At 46.6% G+C, this 23715-nt stretch overlaps 1 protein-coding gene across 1 annotated transcript in view; it reads right to left on the bottom strand.

Moving 5' to 3' along the window:
- The window catches only part of LOC120943423 (interleukin-4 receptor subunit alpha-like), a 106489-nt gene that overhangs the window by 74949 nt on the left and 7825 nt on the right, over positions 1-23715 (bottom strand). Inside the window, exon 2 of the mRNA XM_040356710.1 lies at positions 834-1005. Coding sequence (XP_040212644.1) covers positions 834-924 — 91 coding nt within the window. The 5' untranslated portion in view covers positions 925-1005. The remainder of the gene's footprint in view (positions 1-833; positions 1006-23715) is intronic.

The raw sequence follows: 23715 nt of genomic DNA, 5'->3' as shown, positions 1-23715 counted from the left end.
ATCAGCGAGATACGCAAATTCACGAACGTACGCGGACCCAACGCAGTGTTGTTACGACATTTCCGTATCGTCTTTCCCGGTGTATACTTACCCCTGCTTCTATGAGGCGCAGCCAATGTTAAGTATAGCCGTCGTTCCCGCGTCGCTTTTAAATTTTCTTACGTCGTTTGCGTACGCCGATTCAGAAACACGCGCGTCGCAAGTTACGCTCACGTCGAAACCACTGACGTCCTAGCGACATCAGTGGGAGCAATGCACGCTGGGAAATTCCGCAGACGGCGCATGCTCATTTAAATCGGCACAGGAACGCGCCTGATTTAAATAGTACACTCCCCCTAGCCGCGGAATTTGAATTCCGCTGGGGGATTTACGAGGTAAGTTTTACCAGTTTGGAGGTAAGTGGTTTGTGAATTACCCACTTGCCTCGCAAACTTGCGGGAGCGGATCTTAAATCAGGTAGATCGAGCGGATCTAAAGATCCGCTGATCTACGTGAATCAGGCCCAACATTTTTAATCAGTAACAGCCCTAAAATATTTGCCAAAGTAGTGGGGATGGTGGGACAACACGTGAAAAGCTTGCTATTTATTTATGTCAGAGAGGTAACTAGAAACTATTTATAAAAAAAGAATAGCAAATAAATTTACTACAAAAAAGTGATACATTTTTCATTGTAATGTGGGCCAACACACAATTTATAATAACTAAATGATTATATCTGTTGCCAACAAATTACCATTTAAAGTAAAAAAAAAAAAAAAAACATTTTATAGTAATACAGAATCTTGTGCTTAATTACCCAGTTACAAAAAAAACATGAAAACTGCTACATACCATTACAATGTGCACTTCCCATCATAAGAGCCAACAGGAAAATGATTTGCACAACCTGGCATCTGAGTGCCAACCTCGCAGTATTCTCCATCTGATCGGAAGTCCACCAGCTACACAAACGAGCTCCAATTTTCTCCCGACTTTCAGGCAGTCATCAGCGTCTCTACCCGACCTATAAACAAAATACATAAAAAAAATAAAAAAAAAGAATGATTGTTAGAATGCTTTCCAACATTTTCAAGAAAATCTGTTCTAAATAGTAATACAAATTTGTACACTCCGTTCTGAGAATTGAATATTAAAGCGGACCTTCAGTCATTTTTTCAACTTTCCATCTATTAAATCCTCTGCAAAGTTGTTTTAACTTTGGATAGTAAAACATATTTTTTCTGTCAGTAAATACCTAACACAACCCACTTCCTGTTTCTTGTCTGGTCATTAGCCTAGGCTTATGACACCATGCACAGCTCTCTCTCGCTCTCCTGAGAGTTTGCCAGAAAGGGAGTGGGGATGAGTCATAAGGGGCCCAACGAAAGCTGATCAACTGATCAGCCGTGTCCAATCACGATGTAAACAAGAAGAGCCGTTGATCGGCTTTTCCTCACTCGCGTCTGACAAACGCGAGTAGAGAAGAGCCGATCAGCGACTCTCTTGACAGGGGGGGGGTTCGCTCTGATTGTTTATCAGCGTAGCCCCCCCCTCGGATGCCCACACTGGACCACCAGGGAAACTGCCAGGACCACCAGGGAAGCCTTCAACATGTGGATGGCCAGGTACATCCCCCATGGCCATCCACATGTTCCAAAACATGCCCAACATATGCCAATCAGTGCCCACAAATGGCATCATAATAGTACTAATAAAAACAGTGATGCCCAGCAATGCCACCCACCAGAGTAATCAGCGCCACTCATCAGTGTCCCTCAGTGCCACCTATTAGTGCCCATCCGTGCCCATCAGTGCCCACCTATCAGTGCCCATCTGTGCCACCTATCAGTGCCACCCATATGTACCCATTAGTGCCATCCATAAGTGCCCATCAATGCCGCCTATGAGTGCCCATTCAGTTCGCATGTGCTGCGCTATATACGTTTTTCACATGTGCCGCCAATGAGTGTCCATCAGTGCCACATACCAGTGCCACCTATCAGTGCCCATCATCAGTGCCACCTCATCGGTGCCCATCGGTACTGCCTTATCAGTGCCCGTTGGTGCAGCCTTATCAGTGCCCACTGAAAAAAAATGCACTTGTTTACAAAAACATTTAACAGAAAAAAAAAATCTTCAACATTTTTGGTCTTTTTTTATTTGTTGCGCAAAAAATAAAAATCGCAGAGGTGATCAAATACCACCAAAAGAAAGCTCTATTTGTGGGAACAAAATGATAAAAAATGTGTTTGGGTACAGTGTAGCCTGACCATGCAATTGTCATTCAAAGTGCGACAGCGCTGAAAGCTGAAAATTGGCTTGGGCATAAGTGCCTGGTATTGAAGTGGTTAAAGACTTCAAGGAAAACATAAACATCCAACCTTCAATTAGTGCCTAATTGTTTGACATAAATATTCTTATTTTTCTAAACTGTGCTCTCTTCAGTTATAGCATTTTATGTATTAAAGTCCAATGGAATTTACAGAAATAGGTATACATGGATATTCAATGGATATTGTTAGCACTGTCTGTCGCAGTCTTACCGCCACATTTCTGTTATAGCAATTACACATTTTCTGTCTAAATATGACTGTGCAGTCCAATAAGAACAATGGCCCAGATTCAGGTAGCAATTGCGCCTGCGTAACCAGTTCTCCTGATTCAGAGAACTTGTTACGCCGACTGCAGCCTAAAATCTACGTGGCATAAGGCTCTTATGCCACGCAGATTTTAGGCTGCATTCTAGCGATGACCGTTAGGGGGCGCTCCCATTGTGATCTGCGTATAGTATGCAAATTGCATACTAACACCGATTCACAACGTTGCGCGAGCCCTGCGTACGCAAATTACGTAGTTTGCGTACGTCGGGTTTTGCGTAAGGTTACACATCCTAATAGCAGGCGCAGCCAATGCTATAGGATACCCACGTTCCCGCGTCGCGATATTTAAAATCGACGTTGTTTGCGTAAGTGAATCGTGAATGGCGCTGGACGCCATTCACGTTCACTTTGAAGCAAATGACGTCCTTGCGATGTCATTTGCCACAATGCACGTCGGGAAAGTTTCCCGACGGAGCATGCGCTTTACGATCGGCGCGGGAACGCGCCTAATTTAAATGATTCCCGCCCCCGGCGGGATCATTTACATTGCGCGCGCTTACGCCAGGCAATTTTGCCGGCGCGCCCTCGCAATTTACGGAGCTACTGCTCCGTGAATCGAGGGCAGCGCAAAATATTTGCGCGGGCGCAGGGCAAAATCGTTGCCCTGTGCCTCCGCAAATAAAGCGCAAGTCGTACCTGAATCTGGGCCAATGTCTAGTGCACTCAGGAATCTAACAGACCTGGTTAGTCAGGTACCCTTTCTTTCAGTTTTGTCTCAAAAGCCACTTGATGAATTGACATACCGCCATAGATCTCAATCTGTCAGGGAAGTCTGGTCACCTGCTGAGTCAGCACAATTTGCAAAAGAGCTTAAAGCGGGAGTTCACCCTAGAACATGTATATACCATTAAATCCAGCATACTTCCGACATGTACAGTATGCTGTTTTTTTTTGTTTTTTTTTCGCTGTACATACCGTATTATAGGGCCAGGTTCACATAGAATTACGTTACTCCACGGCGGCGTAACGTATCCCATTTACATTACACCGCCGCAGGTTTACAGCGTAAGTGCCTGATTCACAAAACTCTTACCTGTAAACTTGCGGCGGTGTAACGTAAATCCAATTGGCGCAAGCCCGCCTAATTGAAATTAGGCGCGTTCCCGCGCCGAACGTACTGCGCATACTCCGTCGGGAAAATTACCCGACGTGCATTGCGCTAAATGACGTCGCACGGACGTCATTTGTTTAGACGTTAACGTAAATGGCGTCCAGCACCATTCACGGACGACTTACGCAAACGACGTGATTTTTTAAAATTTCGACGCGGGAACGACGCCATACTTAACATGGCTTAGAACACCTAGGGCTCAACCCTAATTTTACGCGGCGTAACTCGACGGAAACGACATAAAGTTAGATCGACGGGCAGCGCGGACGTTCGGGAATCACTGTAACTAGTCATTTGCATATTCTACGCCGACCGCAATGGCCTCGCCACCTAGCGGCCGGCCTAGAATTGCATCCTTAAGATCCGACAGTGTAAGTCAATTACACCTGTCTGATCTTTTGGCTATCTATGCGTAACTGATTCTATGACGGCCGGAACACAGAGATACGACGGCGTATCAGGAGATACGACGGCGTATCAGGAGATACGCCGTCGTATCTCTTCTGTGAATCTGGCCCATAGTTCTTTTTCACCTGGCTTCCGGGTTCTCACTACCGCCGGGAGTAGGCGTTCCTATGAAGAAGCGTAGATGATTGACGTGCGGATAAGGTGCGTCACCCGTTCCGAAAATAGCCAAACTGGGACTCGGCTCTATACGGCGCCTGCGCAGTCAGCTCTACACGGCTCCTAGTCTGTGCGCAGGCGCCGTATAGAGCCGAGTCCCAGTTCGGACATTTTCGGAACGCATGACGTGCCTTATCCACACGTCAATCATCTACGCCTCTTCATAGGAACGCCTATTCCCCGCGGGAGTGAGTACCCGGAAGCCGGGTGAAAAGGAACTATAAGACGGTATGTGCAGCAAAAAAAAAAAAAAATACCAGCATACTGTACATGTCGGAAGTATGCTGGATTTAATGGTATATAGATGTTTTTTAGGGTGAACCTCCGCTTTAAGCCCAGGTTCACACTGGGCTGCGGGAATGAAGCCGTGCAAATTCAGTTTGTCAGTCCCGATTGTCAGTCCTGATTTCGACCGCGATTACAGAGACATCTGTGCAGACCCGAAATCGCAAAAAGTAGTACAGAAGCTACTTTTTGAAATCAGTGCAGGATGGTGACATTTCCGGCAAATGCCACCGATTTGACATGTCAAATCGCACCAGTGTGAACCAGGGCTTACTCTTTAATATGACACAGAAGTTGAATATTAGCAGGGATAGAGGGATAGAGCAGGGATATGCAATTAGCGGACCTCCAGCTGTTGCAGAACTACAAGTCCCATGAGGCATAGCAAGATATGCTAATTGCATATCCCTGGTATAGAGGATGTTTTTCCAGTCTCTTGAAATGTAAAAAGACAAGGATCTTCCCAGCCTACTGAGCATTATGGAGATTTGAGACTGAAGCTGGACATAGATGGATAGTTGATCAGCCAGCAGTTAGCCCAAAAAAAAAATGAAATTTAGAAATTGACATCTGTGACGGGTGTATACCCACTGTGTTTTACATCTGCCCCGGTTTTGCTGACTCTATGACAGCCTTCCTGTCCCTGCTGAAGAAAAGCATCCCTACGACATGATGCTGCCACCACCAGGTTTCACGGTGGGGATGGTGTGTTTAGAGTGATTAGTTTTCCACCACAAAAGCGCTTTGCTTTTAGGCCAAAAAGTTACATTTTGGTCTCCTATGACCAGAGAACCTTCTCCCACATGGCTTCTCGCAAATGGGACTTCTTATGGCTTCCTTTCAACAATTGTTTTCTTCTTGCCACTCTTCCATAAAGGCCAGATTTGTGGAGTATACAACTAATAGTTGTCCTGAGGACAGATTCTCCCACCTGAGCTGTGGATCTCTTCAGCTCCTCCAGAGTTACCATGGGTCTCTTGGCTGCTTCTCTGATTAATGTTCTCATTGCCTGTCAGTTTAGGTGGACGGCCATGTCTTGGTAGGTTTGCAGTTGTGCCATACTCTTTCCATTTTCGGATGATGGGCTGAACAGTGATCAGTGAGATGTTCAAAGCTTGGGATATTGTTTTATAATCCTAATCCTGCTTTAAACTTCTCTACAACTTTATCCCTGACCTGTTTGGTGTGTTCCTTGGCCTTCATGGTGTAGTTTGTTCACTAAGATTCTCTAAAAAAAGGGTTTCAAAGAACAGCTGTATTTATACAGAGATTAAATTACACACAGGTGGACTCTATTTACTAATTTAGGTGCATTCTGAAGGCAGTTGGTTCCACTAGATTTTAGTAAGGCCCCTTTCACATTGGGGCGTTTTTCATGCGGTACAGCGCTAAAAATAGCGCTGCTATACCGCATGAAAAATCATGCCCCGTAGTGTTCAATGGGAAAGCCCGAAGGCTTTCACACTGAAGCGGTGCGCTAGCAGGAGCGCAACAAAAGTCCTGCTAGCCGCATCTTTACCGCGGTATAAAAGCGGTGTGCAACGCGGGCGGTATTAACCCTTTTTCGGCCGCTAGCGGGGGTTAAAACCTCACCGCTAGCGCCCGAATATTGCGGTAAACACGACGGTATAGCCGCGCTACAAATAGCGCAGCTATACCGTCACCGCGGCTCCACGCTGCAATGTGAAAGCAGCCTTAGGGGTATCAGAGAAAAGGAGGCTGAATACAAATGCACGCCACACTTTCACATATTTAATTGTAAAAAAAAATTGAAAATCATTTATTATTTCACAATTATGTGACACTGTGTGTTGATCTATCATATAAAATCCCAATAAAATACATTTACTTTTTTGGCTGTAACATGACAAAATGTGGAAAATTTCAAGGGGTATGAATACTTTTTCATGGCACTGCATCTGTTGCAAAACACATGATAAAATGTTCATTCGGGTACAGTGTTGCATGACTAAGTCATTTTCATTCAAAGTGTGACAGCGCTGAAAGATGAAAATTGGCCTGGACTGGAAGGGGGTGAAAGTGTCTGGACTTGAAGTGGTTAATAAAATATGAACTTTAAACCATCAATCACTATCATGGTGCAAGTTTTCCCAGACACAGATAATTAGCACATCTGGAAATCACTAGCCAAATCTTATTTCACAGACATTCCAAAGGAGGGGGTATAATCATTAAAGCGGATCTCCCACGCAAAAACGTTATTTTTTTAGGGCTAGCTAAATAGTTAATAGCGCTGCTTATGTAAACTCATGTTTTTCGTGTCCTACGTCCGCTCCGCCTGCAATTTAGACTTTTATTCTTCTGTTCGTGCCATTGCCATTTTAACTGTGGGCATTAAAAGCCCACAAGCAGGCACTTCCTCGTTGCGGTAATGTCCCAGCATCCACCGCTTGATCTCGCGCATGCGCACTCGCAACAGGGAGCCGCACCCTCCTTTATTTGTTTATGTCGCGCATCACTTCCTGGTCCTAAAATCGCGTGATATTTGATATCACAGCTCAGAAACTGAACAGAGGGAGCTATGAGAGAACCTCCCAGAGCATACTGCGTGGTTCCCGGAAGTGATGCAATGTCCGAAGAAAACCAGCAGTTGTGCAGACCGGAAGGATGAGGAATGTTAAGAAAAGGGGGAGACGGTTTTAATTCCCCCTTTTCTCATGGGAAGGCGGCAGGACAGGCAGTATCTAGGTCCCCCTTTCCCCTGTCTAGTTCTGCTTATGGCAAGCTGTCACATGTCACAGCTGAGGGAGAAAACGTGACTTTCCCGGGCTTTACTTGAACATCTGGTGTTCACGTGGCCTGGGAGAGGGCTACACGTGATTTTCCCGGGCTTTCTAGGAGTTTTGGGGGGAAAATCCAGTTTAAACCAGCCTGATACAGCACTATTTAGGGTATAAAAAGCAGGGGTTCAGTGCGTCAGATCAGCCGCTTCAGTGAGCAGGATCTGTGGTGTCCCCCACCCCCCCTGCCTGTTTGTTATTTTTGTCGCGGCTGCATAATTATGTGGTAAGGTCACCTTGTTTAACCACTTCCCGCCCGGCCTATGGCCGATTTACGTCCGGGAAGTGGTTATGAAATCCTGACAGGACGTTCTAGAACGTCCTGCAGGATTTCATGCCGCGAGCGCCCGTGGGGGCGCGCATCGCGGCGATCGGTGATGTGGGGTGTCAGTCTGACACCCTGCATCTCCGATCTCGGTAAAGAGCCTCCGGCGGAGACTCTTTACCACGTGATCAGCCGTGTCCAACCACGGCTGATCACGATGTAAACAGGAAGAGCCGTCGATGGCTCTTCCTCACTCGCGTCTGACAGACGCGAGTAGAGGATAGCCGATCGGCGGCTCTCCTGACAGGGGGGGTTAGCGCTGATTGTTTATCAGCGCAGCCCCCCCTCGGATCGCCACACTGGACCACCAGGGATGCCCACCCTGGAGCACCAGGGTGGGCAAAAAAAAAAAAAAATGCCAAAAAAAAAAAAAAAAAAAAAAAGTCTAAAAAAAAAATAAAAAAAAAAGCATAAAGAAAAAAGATGCCAGTCAGTGCCCACAAATGGGCACTGACTGGCAACCTGGCAAAAATCAGTGCTGCCACCCCAGTGTCCATCAGCGCCACCCCAGTGTCCATCAGTGCCACCCCAGTGTCCATCAGTGCCACCCCACAGTGCCCATCCATGCCCAGTGCCCACCTATCAGTGCCCATCTGTGCCACCCATAAGTATCCATCAGTGCCGCCCATGAGTGCCCATCTGTGCCGCCTATGAGTGCCCAGTGCCGCTCATGAGTGCCCATCAGTGCCGCCTATGTGTGCCCATCAGTGCCGCCTATGTGTGCCCATCAGTGCCGCCTATGTGTGCCCATCAGTGCCGCCTATGTGTGCCCATCAGTGTCGCATACCAGCGCCGCCAATCAGTGCCACCTCATCTGTGCCCGTCAGTACTACCTCATCGATGTCCATCAGTGCCATCTCATCGGTGCCCATTAGTGCCGCCATATCAGTGCCCGTAATTGAAAGAGAAAACTTATTTACAAAAAAATTAACAGAAAAAAATAAAAACGTAATTTTTTTTCCAAATTTTCAGCCTTTTTTTAGTTGCGCAAAAAAAAAAAATCGCAGAGGTGATCGAATACCACCAAAAGAAATCTCTATTTGTGGGGAAAAAAGGACGCCAATTTTGTTTGGGTACAGTGTAGCATGACCGCGCAATTGCCATTCAAAGTGCGACAGTGCTGAAAGCTGAAAATTGGCTTGGGCGGGAAGCTGCGTAAGTACCTGGTATGGAAGTGGTTAAAGGTGGACAAATTTGTTTTGAATATATTTATTGATGTCTGGGTGTTTGAATTTTGTAGTTATATACAGCCCGAGCCGTAGTGGCTGGGTTGGTTTGAGTTAATAAAAAAATTCTGTATTGTTTGAATTTTATCTTATGAAACGAATAATAAAGCAGCCCCGGCCTTATTTGTTCCACACAAGTTGTCTGTCTGTCATTTTAAAGCGGGGGTTCTCCCTAAAACATTTTTTTTTTCTAGCATCTCATTCAGCATAGTAGCGTGAGCTACAGTATGCCTTTATAATCGCGTAATCGCGTAGTAAAGTTTCAGGGGAATGGGCGTTCCTATTCAGAGGGCTCGTGATTGACGGCCGGCTATGGCCGCTTCACGGAAATAGCCAAAATAGGTGTTTGCTCTTCACGGCGCCTGCGCAGTCAGCTCCGATGTCTGTGCGCAGGCGCCGTATAGCGCCGGGAAGAGCCGAGACCTACTCCGGCTATTTTTGTGAAACGTGACGCGCCATAGCCGGCCGTCAATCACGAGCCCTCTGAATAGGAACACCCATTCCCCGCGGGGAGTCTGAAATTTTACTACTCGATTAAACAGTGAGTACGGCGCCGAAAAAAAATATAAAGGCATAATGTAGCTCGCGCTACTATGCTGAATGAGATGCTATAAAGTTGTTTTTTAGGGTGAAACACCGCTTTAATTTTAGGTAATTTATTAATAAGTTTTAAAAGGTCCTGCCTGCCTTCCCATATATAGGTACTGTACATATATGATAAACAAAAACATCCGTTTTTAGCATGTTTAACCACTTGCCGCCCGCCAATGACAAATTGACGTCGGCAAAGTGGTTGTAGAATCCTGACTGGACGTCATATGACGTCCTCAGGATTCTTAGCCGCTGCGCGCCCCCGGGGGCACGCATCGCGGCGATCGTTGTTGCAGGGTGTCAGTCTGACACCCCGCAACACCGATCACGGTAAAGAGTCTCTCACGGAGACTCTTTACCACGTGATCAGCCGTGTCCAACCACGGCTGATCACGATGTAAACAGGAAGAGCCGTTGATGGCTCTTCCTCACTCACGTCTGACAGACGCGAGTAGAGGAGAGCCGATCGGCGGCTCTCCTGACAGGGGGGGTTCGCGCTGATTGTTTATCAGCGCAGCCCCCCCCTCGGATCGCCACATGGACCACCAGGGATGCCCACTAGGGAAGGGCAAAACTTAAAAAAAAGGGGCAAAAAAAAGTCCAAAAAAAAAGTCCAAAAAAAAAAAAAAAAAGATGCCAATCAGTGCCCACAAATGGGCACTGACTGGCAACAAGTAAATCAGTGCCGCCCCACAGTGTCCATCAGTGCCGCCCCACAGTGTCCATCAGTGCCACCCCACAGTGTCCATCAGTGCCACCCCACAGTGCCCATCTGTGCCACCCCACAGTGCCCATCTGTGCCACCCATAAGTGCCACCCCACAGTGCCCATCTGTGCCGCCCATGAGTGCCCATCTGTGCCGCCTATAAGTGCCCAGTGCCGCCCATGAGTGCCCATCAGTGCCGCCCATGAGTGCCCATCAGTGCCGCCCATGAGTGCCCATCAGTGCTGCCCATGAGTGCCCATCAGTGCCGCCTATGTGTGCCCATGAGTGCCGCCTATGTGTGCCCATCAGTGCCGCATACCAGCGCCGCCAATCAGTGCCACCTCATCTGTGCCCATCAGTACTACCTCGTCGATGTCCATCAGTGCCATCTCATCTGTGCCCATCAGTGCCACCATATCAGTGCCCATAATTGAAAGAGAAAACGTACTTATTTACAAAAAAATTACAGAAAAAAATAAAAACTTAATTTTTTTCCAAATTTTCGGTCTTTTTTTAGTTGTTGCGCAAAAAAAAAAAATCGCAGAGGTGATCAAATACCACCAAAAGAAAGCTCTATTTGTGGGTAAAAAAGGACGACCAATTTTGTTTGGGTACAGTGTAGCATGACCGCGCAATTGCCATTCAAAGTGCGACAGTGCTGAAAGCTGAAAATTGGCTTGGGCGGGAAGGTGTATACGTGCCCTGTATGGAAGTGGTTAATATCAGCAGTACGATTAAGGCCCCATACTCACGAGCAAACATGTCTGCTGAAACTGGCCCGCAGGCCAGTTTCAGCAGACATGTTTGGTCGTGTGTGGGCGCGAGCGGGCCGAATTCCAGCAAACATTTGCCCGCCGGGCCTTTTCCCAGCAGACAAATATTCCTGGACTTGTTTTAAAACAGTCCGCTGGAATTCTGCCCGCTCGGACATGTACGGTCGTCAGTACAGACCTACCGTACATGTCCAGGCGCCCGCCGTCCCTCGCATGCGTCGAATGACTTCGACGCATGCGTGGAAGCATTTTAAAGGCGGGCCGCCCACGTCGCCGCGTCATTGTCGCGGCGACACCGCGTCATCGACGCGGCGACACCGCGGACACGCCCCGCGTATTGTTTACGCGCGGACTTCTGTACGATGGTGTGTACAACCATCGTACAGAAGCCCTCTGGCAGACATGTATGGTGAAAACGGTCCGACGGACCGCTTTCACCATACATGTTTGGTCGTGAGTACCCGGCCCTAGATAAGCAATTAGGGTGGAGCTCCGCTTTAAGAGGGAGGCCCAAACCATTTGTATATTTTAAAATACGAAAATTTTATGATAAATTAGGATAATGATTTTACAATACATAAGTCATGTTGGCACGCATGAGTGTGTGTTTTCATGGAGATGTTCCACAAAAAGTGTATCATTTCATACACTGGAGTGGATTGAAGATCTTTGGCAGTTCAGAGTTCAGTGAAAGGTCAATATATGTCAGGAGGTTGAGCTGTCTTAAACGTTTTGCTGGTCAAAGACCAGGCCACTTTTTGCGATTCAGCACTGCGTCGCTTTAATTGACAATTGCGCGGTCGTGCGACGTGGCTCCTTTGACGTCCTTTTTTTTCCCACAAATAGAGCTTTCTTTTGGTGGTATTTGATCACCTCTGCGGCTTAAATTTTTTACGCTATAAACAAAAATAGAGCGACAATTTTGAAAAAAATTCTATATTTTTAACTTTTTGCTATAATAAATATCCCCAAAAATATATATAAAAAAATGTTTTCCTCAGTTTAGGCCGATACGTATTCTTCTACATATTTTTGGTAAAAAAAAAACGCAATAAGCGTTCATTGATCGGTTTGCGCAAAAGTTATGCGTCTACAAAATAGGGGATAGTTTTATGGCATTTTTATTAATATTTTTTTTTTACTAGTAATGGCGGCGATCAGCGATTTTTTTCGTGACTGCGACATTATGGCGGACACATCGGACACTTTTGACACATTTTTGGGAGCATTGTCATTTTTACAGCGATCAGTGCTATAAAAATGCACTGTTACTGTGAAAATGACACTGGCAGTGAAGGGGTTAGCCACTATTTGGCGCTGTAGGGGTTAAGTGTGCCCTAGTGAGTGATTCTTACTGTAGGGCGGATGGGCTACATGTGACAAGACAGTGATCACTGCTTCCGATTACAGGAAGCGGTGATCACTGTCTATGGGCCATATTCTGATTCTGATTCTCAGGATACTCCATCGTATCTCTCTTTTTTGGCCCGCGTATCTATGCGAGTGATTCTTAGAATCATTTTCGCATAGATACGCTTAAGATCCGACATGTGTAAGTCACTTACACTGTCGGGTCTTAAATGTAATTACCCAGCCGGCCGCTAGGTGGCGTTTACGTTCAGGTCTCATTTGTTTATGCAAATGAGCCTGATACGCCGATTCCCGAACGAATTCGCGTTGCGTAACCGTCGCCAACGTCGTTTGCGTAAGCGTAAGGTTACCCCTGCTATATGAGGGGTAACCTTACGCCAGTCCCACGTACGCAATGTTAAGTATGGCGTCGGGTCTGCGTCGTCTTTTCCCGTCGGGTACGTCGTTTCCCTAAGTCGTTCTTGAATACGACTTTACGTCAATGACGCACACGTCGGCGTCATTGACGTTTTACGCAGATAACTGGAGCATGCGCACTGGGCTATTTTAAGCCCGGCGCATGCGCAGTTCGTTCGAATCGGGGGCGCGCTTAATTTAAATACAAGCCGCCCCCTTGGATTTACGCGGGGATACGCCGGGCCAATTACACTACGCCGCCCCAAACTACGGAGCAAGTGTTTGGGGAATACAGCACTTGCTCCTGTAGGTTGGGGCAGCGGAGTGTAAATGGCTTACGCGACGCCCGCCCGAAATCTACGGGAATATGGCCCATTGTCACTAGGCAGAGCGGGGAGATGCTTGTTTACATCAAGGGTATCTCCACGGCGATTCAGTCCGTGGGACCCACGGTCAGGCTCACGGAGCTTGCGGCGCAATGCCGCGATCTTAAAGGGGACGTATATATACGTCCATCTGCCTGTCCGTGCAATGCTGCCAACGTATATAGTCGTGCGATAGTTGGCAAGCAGTTAAAGTGGTATTTTTTTTGTAGTATACCCTGTAGGATTAGTAAAAGACCTGGGACACCTTTGGGTGTGCCAAGTAGAGTAATAATGTGACAGAATGTGGGGGGGGGGGGGTGAACATGGGGGGTTGTGGGTAGTATAAATAGGAGGGGCTGCAAGGAGAGGGGTGACCTAGGACAGGAAGGTGGGGGGGAGGTGAGTGAGGGGGATGACTGGAAATGGAAAGAGGGGATGCAGCAAAGATAGGTGCTAGGTTGGTGGAGTTGTGTGGAATTCAGACAAGGATGGGAATGGGGGAAAGGAATGAGACTTGCGAGATGTAGATGGAGGTGAGCAAGGAGACAATGATCAGGGGAGGAGCAGAGTTGGTGTTGAGGGGAAGGAAGAGGCTGAATGAATGGGAGAGCGGCAGTTCTGAGGTGAGATGCGGCATTGCTAGTGCTAGTGAGAGATCAAGCAGCATGTAATGTGGAATGTGAGGTAGTTAGATTGTGTTACAGTGGAGGTGAACCAAAGCATGGATGGATGGATGAGGAGCAGAACAGGCTCAGGGAGAAGTCAAGTGAGAAAGGAAACAGTGCAGGGGGGTAGAGTGCAAACTGAAGTGCCAGTGGAGGGGGGCAACTGGGGGCGGTGAGAGGCCGAAGGTGCAGAGGAAGGGGGAGAGCTGGTGGTGGTGAGCAGCAGAAGATGCAGAGGGGGTGGCTGTTATAGGGGGAATCCCGATGAGATTAGGTCTGAATAAAGTGTTCGGGTATCAGGTGGACTGAAACCCGGACACATCATTTAAAACCTGCCTTGTACACACGATCGGTTTTCCCGGCTGTAAAAAGTCCGCCGGGAAAACCGAGAACCTGCTCGGTAGCGTTTTCCCCCTACACACGGTTGGGTTTCCCGACAGGAAAATTGCCATGAGAGCTTTGGTCGGGAAACCCGGCCGTGTGTATGCTCCACCACAGGTTTTCCCCATAGGCAAACTCGCCGAGCAGCCAATAGGGGCGCACACGCGCCACCGGAGGCCTGCACGCGCGCCCCCTGCTCGCCCCTGACGCCGACCCGGTCAGGGGGGGAAATGACCTATCGCCTGTTCATACAATGTATGAACAGCGATTTGTTATTTCCCCATGTCAGTCCACCACCCCCTTCAGTTAGAACACACCCAGGGAACATGATTAACCCCTTCCTTGGTGTTAACCCCTTCACTGCCAGTGACATTTTTATAATAATCAATGCATTTTTATAGCACTAATCGCTATAAAAATGCCAATGGTCCCAAAAATATGTCAAAAGTGTCCCAAGTGTCCGCTATAATGTCGCAGTACCGATAAAAATCGCTGATCGCCGCCATTACTAGTAAAAAATAAATATTAAGAAAATGCCATTAAACTATGCCCTATTTTGTAAACGCTATACCTTTTGTGCAAACCAAAACAATAAACGTTTATTGCGATTTTTTTTTTTTTTTACGAAAAATATGTAGACTAATACGTATCGACCTAAACTGAGGAAAAAAATTGTTTTTTTATATATTTTTGGGGGATATTTATTATAGCAAAAAGTAAAAAATATTGAATTTTTTTCAAAAATGTTGCTCTATTTTTGTTTATAGCACAAAAAATAAAAACCGCAGAAGTGATCAAATACCACCAAAAGAAAGCTCTAGTCGTGGGAGAAAAAGGACGCCAATTTTATTTGGGAGCCACGGGGCACGACCGCTCAATTGTCAGTTAAAGCGACGCAGTGACTAAATCGCAAAAAGGGACCTTGTCTTAAGTGGTTAATGCATTAAGATAAAAAAAAACTTCTGCCTTTACAATCCCTTTAATCATTAAATAAATGGAATAATAAAATAGTAAAACAAATGGAAAAACGGAGTGTTGGATTTTACCCGAAAGCAACCGTGCCACATAGGTGACTGTAACGGTCACCACCGTTTACGACCTTCCATCCCATCCAAGACAGCTTATCGACACTCCAATCAACAGGACCCGATCCATAAGAATTCCCCCCCAGACACGAGACACACAGCTCTGTGCTTCTGGTTTCAAATGTAATGATACTTTAATGGTTTCTTCTCAGCTTTATATACAGTACAAGGCATTAAAGCAACAATGAGATCTCCACCCCCCTAATCACACACTAAGGCTAATTACTTAACATTCCTTAATCAACAGCATAACAACAAAACACCTTCACCCACTCCGTCTCCGCATACAGCTTGACACCTATTCACACCTCTGATCATCACTAGGCTCTAGACAGTGTTATCACACATAAACAGTATTTAGTATGCATAATTATAGGTCTGGGAGCAGACCTGGGATTAACACCTGTCCGTTACAACACCTTTACACAAGGACAATTAAATGTCTTCCAAGCCCTGATTCAATTAGCATGTCACTAGAAATGAGTCATAGAATATTCTTTGCAGGCATTTAAGGAATATACTGTAAATCACTATCCACGCCAAAACAATCCAACATCTTGCAGTATCTCAAAATCCTGCAATACGAACTATCCGTGATGTCAAATCTCATGTAATAAATGAATTATGATTCACTTGCCACTCCATGCCCAAAGGGCACAGAGTGGACTCAGACCCAAGAGTTATCAGTGACGCTGACACAGGAGTATCCTCCATCCTCACAAAGTCTTTGGATGTCACGGGTCATTCCATTACAGTGACAATGACCAACAAACTCTGCAAAAAAATGAAAAGAGATTGGCAGTCGGTATTATAACAGTTTGAATGCAGATTTTTTTTTTTTTATTAAGATTAAATTATTCATTTTTTTTTTTTGGGGGGGTAGATACCAGTGGATTGAATCACCTACTGGTTTCTTTTATCTCTCCTGATCTTTCAGTTACATCCATCTAAAACCATTACACAAGGGTGTTTTACATTGCCAGAGGATATAAAGGAGGTACAGCATAGAAGGATATTGCCATAAAAGCCCTGAAGAGACACAAGAAGATGGCTTACCTCCCACCTTTGTCTGACATACAGTAGTTTGGGTGAACAGACTATTTAAATACTTATGAAATTAATTTGAAAGAAGGTTGGGCTTAGGTAAAGATGTTATGGCCTGCTGCAAACAAATGTTGTTTGATTTGATTGTGTACCCAGTCTAAAGGTACATTTGCCTCGGCCAACTGACTTCAGACGTGTTTTCATAGGGTGGTTGCCAAGACAAGAGTAGTTTTTATTATAATGTCCAGACTTGCCCTGTTTACACACTACTTAATTCAAGCTTATAAATCTACAAAACTTTAATAAAATACAAATATATCTAGTTTAATATAACCCACACTACCTTGGAATTTACTGGAAACTTTGCTTCCTGGTTTTCAACAGAGCAAAGTTAGCCTTAGTTCACAAGGGTGGCACTTCACATTCAGGTGGCAATATTGCTGCCTCTTCTTTTTTTATACACATGGGAACTTTTTCTATCCCAATAGAGAGTTGCTAACAAACTACAGCATAGGCAGGTTTTGCATGCAGTTGCAGCATAGTCCCCAATTATTCAATTAAAGGGGTTGTAAAGGTTTGTTTTTTATTTTCTAAATAGGTTCCTATAAGCTAGTGCATTGTTAAATGGGGGCAAGCTTACTGAGGAGGAACATGAAGTGAGAAATTCACACAAAGAAAAAAAACATTTAGAAGGGAAATCGAAGGAAAAGGTAAGTGAACCAACAATGCACTAGCTTAACCCTCCTGGCGGTGTTCCCGAGTCTGACTCGGGGTTAGATTTTTGAGCTGCTATCGGTAACCCCGAGTCAGACTCGGGCTCGCCTCGCTGGATCCACAGGCATGGTTTACTTACCTTGTCCCTGGATCCAGCGATGCCACCGCGCTGTGTGAGCGAGCGGGACCTCGCTCGATTCACACAGTGCCTCTGTGTGCCGCCGATCTCCATTCACTGCGACGTTACGACGCACGGGAGCGGAGAACGGCGCCAAATTCAAAAAAGTAAACAAACACCTTACATACAGTATACTGTAATCTTATAGATTACAGTACTGTATGTAAAAAATACACACACACCCTTGTCCCTAGTGGTCTGCCCAGTGTCCTGCATGTCATTTTATATAATAAAAACGTTTCTTTCTCCCTGCAAACTGTAGATTGTCCATAGCAACCAAAAAGTGTCCCTTTATGTCAAAAATAGTTTTAGATCAGCTAGAAAACAGCGATAAAAAATTATAATCACTTGCAGAATTGTGCGATAGCGATTTGTGGGGAAATTCGTCATAAAAAAATAAAAGTAATGACAGCGACAATTCTGCAACTGAGCAAATTTCAGTGATTTTGAGTTGATTACATTATTGAATAATTTTTATTATAATTATATTATTATTTGTTATAATTATTTATAATTATTTATTATATTATAATTTATAATTTTGTTTTTAAAACAAATTCATACCCGGGTTGCCTACTAGTCTCCTGTTTGGTCAGATTTAAGTGAGTTATTCCTAATAATTACAGGCCTACAGTATAAAACGCCAAATTTCCTTGCAAATAATGGTACCGCTTTCAGCATGTTTTTTCTGAAAGAATCATACCGCCAGGGAGGTTAAAGGAACCTATTTAGAAAATAAAAAACGAACCTTTACAACCCCTTTAATGACACCTGACATGCCACTTAAAAGCATCTCCACCTTGGCAATGTGAACTCACCCCTCCAGCGACCATGTAAATTTGGAGGTGGACAGCCTTTTTATTTATAGCCCCTCCATTGCCTGTGTAAAATAAGCTTTGGAGAGTCAGAATTCTTTTTTTTTTATACAGGTGATATTGGAAAAATTAAAAAATCGTGCAAAAGTTAATATATTTCACTAATGCAACTTAAAAGGTGAAACTAATATATGAGACTCATTTAAATGCAAAGCAAGATAGTGCAAGCCGTGATTTGTCATAATTGTGGTGATTATGGCTTACAGCTCATGAAAACCCCAAATCCACAATCTCAGAAAATTAGAATATTACATGCGATCAATAAAACAAGGATTGTACAGCCTACCTGACGGGGCCCCTGTGCACAAATTTCCAAATAAAAATCCCCCTCCTAGCACAACCCCCTCTAAATTGCCCCCCTCTTCCCCCCCCCAATCTCTCCTCCCAGCACATATCCCCCCATTCTTTCTCCTCACACATATCGCCCTCCCCAAATCCCCATTACATTTGCCAATGCCAACACAGCCATGAAGAGGTGTGCTGTGTTTTGTTCTCCCCTTCTGTCAGAAGAGTGCTGGTCTTTATAGTACATGAGACCGGATCGCTCTTACTGTCTACAGTTGGATTGCACTGTACACACACACACACACACACAGCGCCCCTATCTCCTCCAAAGGCTGCTCAGTGCTCACCTCTCAGCAGCAACAAATGTGGATAGGGGGCGCTGTGTGTACAGTGCCATGCGATCTACAGTAAGAGCGATCCGGTCTCATGTACTGTAAAGACCAGCGCTCTTCTGACAGGAAGAACAAGGAGAGAGAGTGGTACTTCCTTAAATGTACCATTAGGGGTTTTAATACTGTACGAGTGGAAAGAACTCAGGGAGCGCTAAATGTTTGTGGGTTAGGGGCGCAAATTACTTGTTTTGCCTTGGGTGCCGACAGCCCACGCTACGAAAATAATTTTACTGTTAGGGGTCCCACAACTTGGGAAATTTTATCAAGGGGTCACGGCACTAGAAAGGTTGAGAGCCACTGATCTAGAGGAAGGTAGAAAAAGAAAACAAAGCATGATCTAATTCACTCAAGTGGGGGAAAAAATGATTTCCTGATCCCCTCGGAGGCAATTGGATATGCCCTGGATCAACTACCCCTGACGTCACTACCTCTAGAACAGGGGTGGGCAATTATTTTTTCGATGGGGCCACATGAGAAACTAAAAATATTTTGGAGGGCCGGGCCAAAAGGCTAAACTCAATACTGCATAAAATCAATTGTATTTCTTTATAAAAAGCAGTAAACATCATTGTTGGAAAACTGGTACGAGTACTTGTTATAGACATGGCACAGGAGGGGGACAGAGGCTGGGGACATGGCACAGGAGGGGGACAGAGGCTGGGGACATGGCACAGGAGGGGGACAGAGGCTGGGGACATGGCACAGGAGGGGGACAGAGGCTGGGGACATGGCACAGGAGGGGGACAGAGGCTGGGGACGACACAGGAGGGGGACAGAGGCTGGGGACATGACACAGGAGGGGGACAGAGGCTGGGGACATGACACAGGAGGGGGACAGAGGCTGGGGACATGACACAGGAGGGGGACAGAGGCTGGGGACATGACACAGGAGGGGGACAGAGGCTGGGGACATGGCACAGGAGGGGGACAGAGGCTGGGGACATGGCACAGGAGGGGGACAGAGGCTGGGGACATGACACAGGGGGGGACAGAGGCTGGGGACAGAGGCTGGGGACATGGCACAGGAGGGGGACAGAGGCTGGGGACATGACACAGGAGGGGGACAGAGGCTGGGGACATGGCACAGGAGGGGGACAGAGGCTGGGGACATGACACAGGAGGGGGACAGAGGCTGGGGACATGGCACAGGAGGGGGACAGAGGCTGGGGACATGACACAGGAGGGGGACAGAGGCTGGGGACATGACACAGGAGGGGGACAGAGGCTGGGGACATGACACAAGAGGGGGACAGAGGCTGGGGACATGACACAGGAGGGGGACAGAGGCTGGGGACATACGCTGGGGACATGGCACAGGAGGGGGACAGAGGCTGGGGACATGACACAGGAGGGGGACAGAGGCTGGGGACATGACACAGGAGGGGGACAGAGGCTGGGGACATGACACAGGAGGGGGACAGAGGCTGGGGACATGACACAGGAGGGGGACAGAGGCTGGGGACATGACACAGGAGGGGGACAGAGGCTGGGGACATGACACAGGAGGGGGACAGAGGCTGGGGACATGACACAGGAGGGGGACAGAGGCTGGGGACATGACACAGGAGGGGGACAGAGGCTGGGGACATGACACAGGAGGGGGACAGACGCTGGGGACATGACACAGGAGGGGGACAGACGCTGGGGACATGACACAGGAGGGGGACAGACGCTGGGGACATGACACAGGAGGGGGACAGACGCTGGGGACATGACACAGGAGGGGGACAGACGCTGGGGACATGACACAGGAGGGGGACAGAGGCTGGGGACAGGCAGCCATTGTTTAATCAATAACAATTGATTAAACAGTGGCTGCGTGTGATGGCACAGTGGTTGCGTTTGATGGGCACAGTGGCGACAATTGGCACAGTGGCTGCGTGTGATGGGCACAGTGGCAACAATTGATGGCACAGTGACTGCGTGTGTTGGCACAGTGGCTGCGTGTGTTGGCACAGTGGCTGCATGTGATGGCACAGTGGCTGCGTTTGATGGGCACAGTGGCTGCGTGTGATTGGCACAGTGGCTGCGTTTGATGGGCAGAGTGGCTGCGTGTTATTGGCACAGTGGCTGCGTGTGATGGGCACAGTGGCTGCATGTGATGGGCACAGTGGCTGCGTGTGATTGGCACAGTGGCTGCGTTTGATGGGCAGAGTGGCTGCGTGTTATTGGCACAGTGGCTGCGTGTGATGGGCACAGTGGCTGCATGTGATGGGCACAGTGGCTGCGTGTGATTGGCACAGTGGCTGCGTGTGATTGGCACAGTGGCTGCGTGTGATTGGCACAGTGGCTGCATGTGATTGGCACAGTGGCTGCGTGTGATTGGCACAGTGGCTGCATGTGATTGGCACAGTGGCTGCATGTGATTGGCACAGTGGCTGTGTTTGGGAACAGTGGCAACAATTGATTGCACAGTGGCTGCGTGTGATTGGCACAGTGGCTGCGTGTGATTGGCACAGTGGCTGCGTGTGATTGGCACAGTGGCTGCGTGTGATTGGCACAGTGGCTGTGTTTGGGAACAGTGGCTGCGTGTGATTGGCACAGTGGCGACAATTTATGGTGGCACAAGTGGCTGCGTGTGTTGGCACAAGTGGCTGCGTGTGTTGGCACAAGTGGCTGCATGTGTTGGCACAAGTGGCTGCGTGTGTTGGCACAAGTGGCTGCGTGTGACCCCTCCCGGCCCTGCCTACTGTTATCACCGCGGCGGGGAACATTAGACAGCGTTCGTTTGAACAGCTGTTTTCCCCGCTGCGCATAGACACTCCCCCTTGGACGGATCTGTCCAATCGCGAGCAAGGGGGAGTGTCTATGTGACTCCCCCTTGCTCGCGATTGGACAGATCCGTCCAAGGGCGAGTGTCTATGCCATAGACACTCCCCCTTGGACGGATCTGTCCAATCGCGAGCAAGGGGGAGTGTCTATGTGACTCCCCCTTGCTCGCGATTGGACAGATCCGTCCAAGGGGGAGTGTCTATGCGCGGCAGGGAAAACAGCTGTTCAAACGAACGCTGTCTAATGTTCCCCGCCGCGGTGATAACAGTAGGCAGGGCCGGGAGGGGTCACACGGGGGTCCAGTCAAAAATAGTGCGGACCAGTTTCAGCAGACATGTTCGGTCGTCTGTACGAGGCCTTATAGTCATTTAAGTCCCATAAAGTTTTTTCCTTTTCTTGCTCATTTGTTTAGACTAAATGTTATCCAGGATCCACCTCAGTTTATCTAATTTCTTATTATATTCATCCAGCCCATTTAAAGGGACCAGTTTCTCTCTTATTCTGGTAATTTCCCATCTAGAATAATCAATTTTCTTCTCTTTCTTCCAAAGAAAAACTGTAAAAAAAACTCCAACATTATTAACATACTGGTACCATGTGAGATCCGTGTCTTAGTCATCTCATTTAGGGGAAAGGAAATCTCCCATCTGAGGGACCGTGGGACCATTTCCTCTTTCATATAACCCTCCAGGAAAGTAATATCCCAACATGTACACATTTCAGAAGTCATTACATTCTTCAAAAGTGAATCAGCAACCTGCTTTTACTTCAGAAAAAAAACATGCTAAAGATGGAAATCAAACCCCTATTAGCAGCAAGACTACCATATATCAATGTTTAAACTCTGGATAACAATCACAGTCTGTGATAGTAGTAAGACGACTTGCAAGAAACCAATACTGTATATGAAAATTTCTGACAGATCTAGGGTAAATGCAACACCTATCTATAAAATATGATTGTGGAATAATGAATAGTCCAATCAGCCAAGTATGTGCAAAACCATATTTACCATAAGAAAGTAAATCATAAATACAGTATCTCACAAAAGTGAGTACACCCCTCACATTTTTGTAAATGTTTTATTATATCTTTTTATGTGACAACACTGAAGAAATTACACTGTGCTACAATGAAAAGTAGTGAGTGTACAGCTTTTATATAAAAACAAACAAGAAATGAACGTACCCCTACTAATATGTTGCTTAGTGTACCTAAGGACCATGTAGTCACTCCTTCTATAAAAGGTTACCGCCGTAGCCAAAAACGTACATGTAAATTTGCTGTCCCTTCAAAATAACTCAACAAACACAATTTTTTTTTTTTTAACAGGGAACAAACACAATTTTAAAAAGCACCCGCACTTCTGGTCCAGAGGAGCTACACACTGACGTCATTACACTCCACGTGGGGTGTAATGACGTGGTTTTATGTGTTTGCGAGTATCCATCCTGTTTTGACTTTTATCAATAAAGCTTTTTTTAGATTTTATCACACTATTTTTGACACTTATTTGTGTAAATGAGTAGGGGTACAATGTACCCCATTACCCTTTCATAAAGGGTGGGGGGCGTGATCTGGGGGCACCCTTGTTAAATGGGGCTTTCAGATTCCAATAAGCCCCTTGCCCGCAAACCCCCACAACCACTGCCCAGGGTTGACAGGATGAGGCCCTTGTCCCCATCAATATGGGGACAAAGTGCTTTGAGTTGAGGGAATGTTGCCTGGTGTGGTTAAGGGGGGGGGGCGGTTGCTTGCCCCCCCTTTCCTGTCCTCCCGGGCTGCATGCTCGGATAAGGGTCTGGTATGGATTTTGGAGGGTACCCCACGCCTTATTTATTTATTTTTTATTTTAGCCTGGGGCTTAAGATTCATACCAGACTCAAAGTGTCTGGTATTGTCGAATCAAAGTCGGCCCCGATCATTGAAGTCGCATGGAAGTCAAAAATTAAGTTGTAGTGCAAAGTCGGATCAGAAGTCATCCGACTTCTATGTCGGAGCAGTGTGAACCAGGCCTTAAGGGAGAAGTGAATAGTCTAATAAAATAGCACAACAAATAACAATGTGGAAAGGGCATTAACTTGTAGCAACCAATCAGAATTTATCTTT

The sequence above is a fragment of the Rana temporaria genome, chromosome 6, assembly GCF_905171775.1.
Source record: "Rana temporaria chromosome 6, aRanTem1.1, whole genome shotgun sequence".
NCBI lineage: Eukaryota > Metazoa > Chordata > Amphibia > Anura > Ranidae > Rana > Rana temporaria.
Note: the sequence above shows the minus strand (reverse complement) of the source record. Positions and strands in the feature narration are given on the sequence as shown.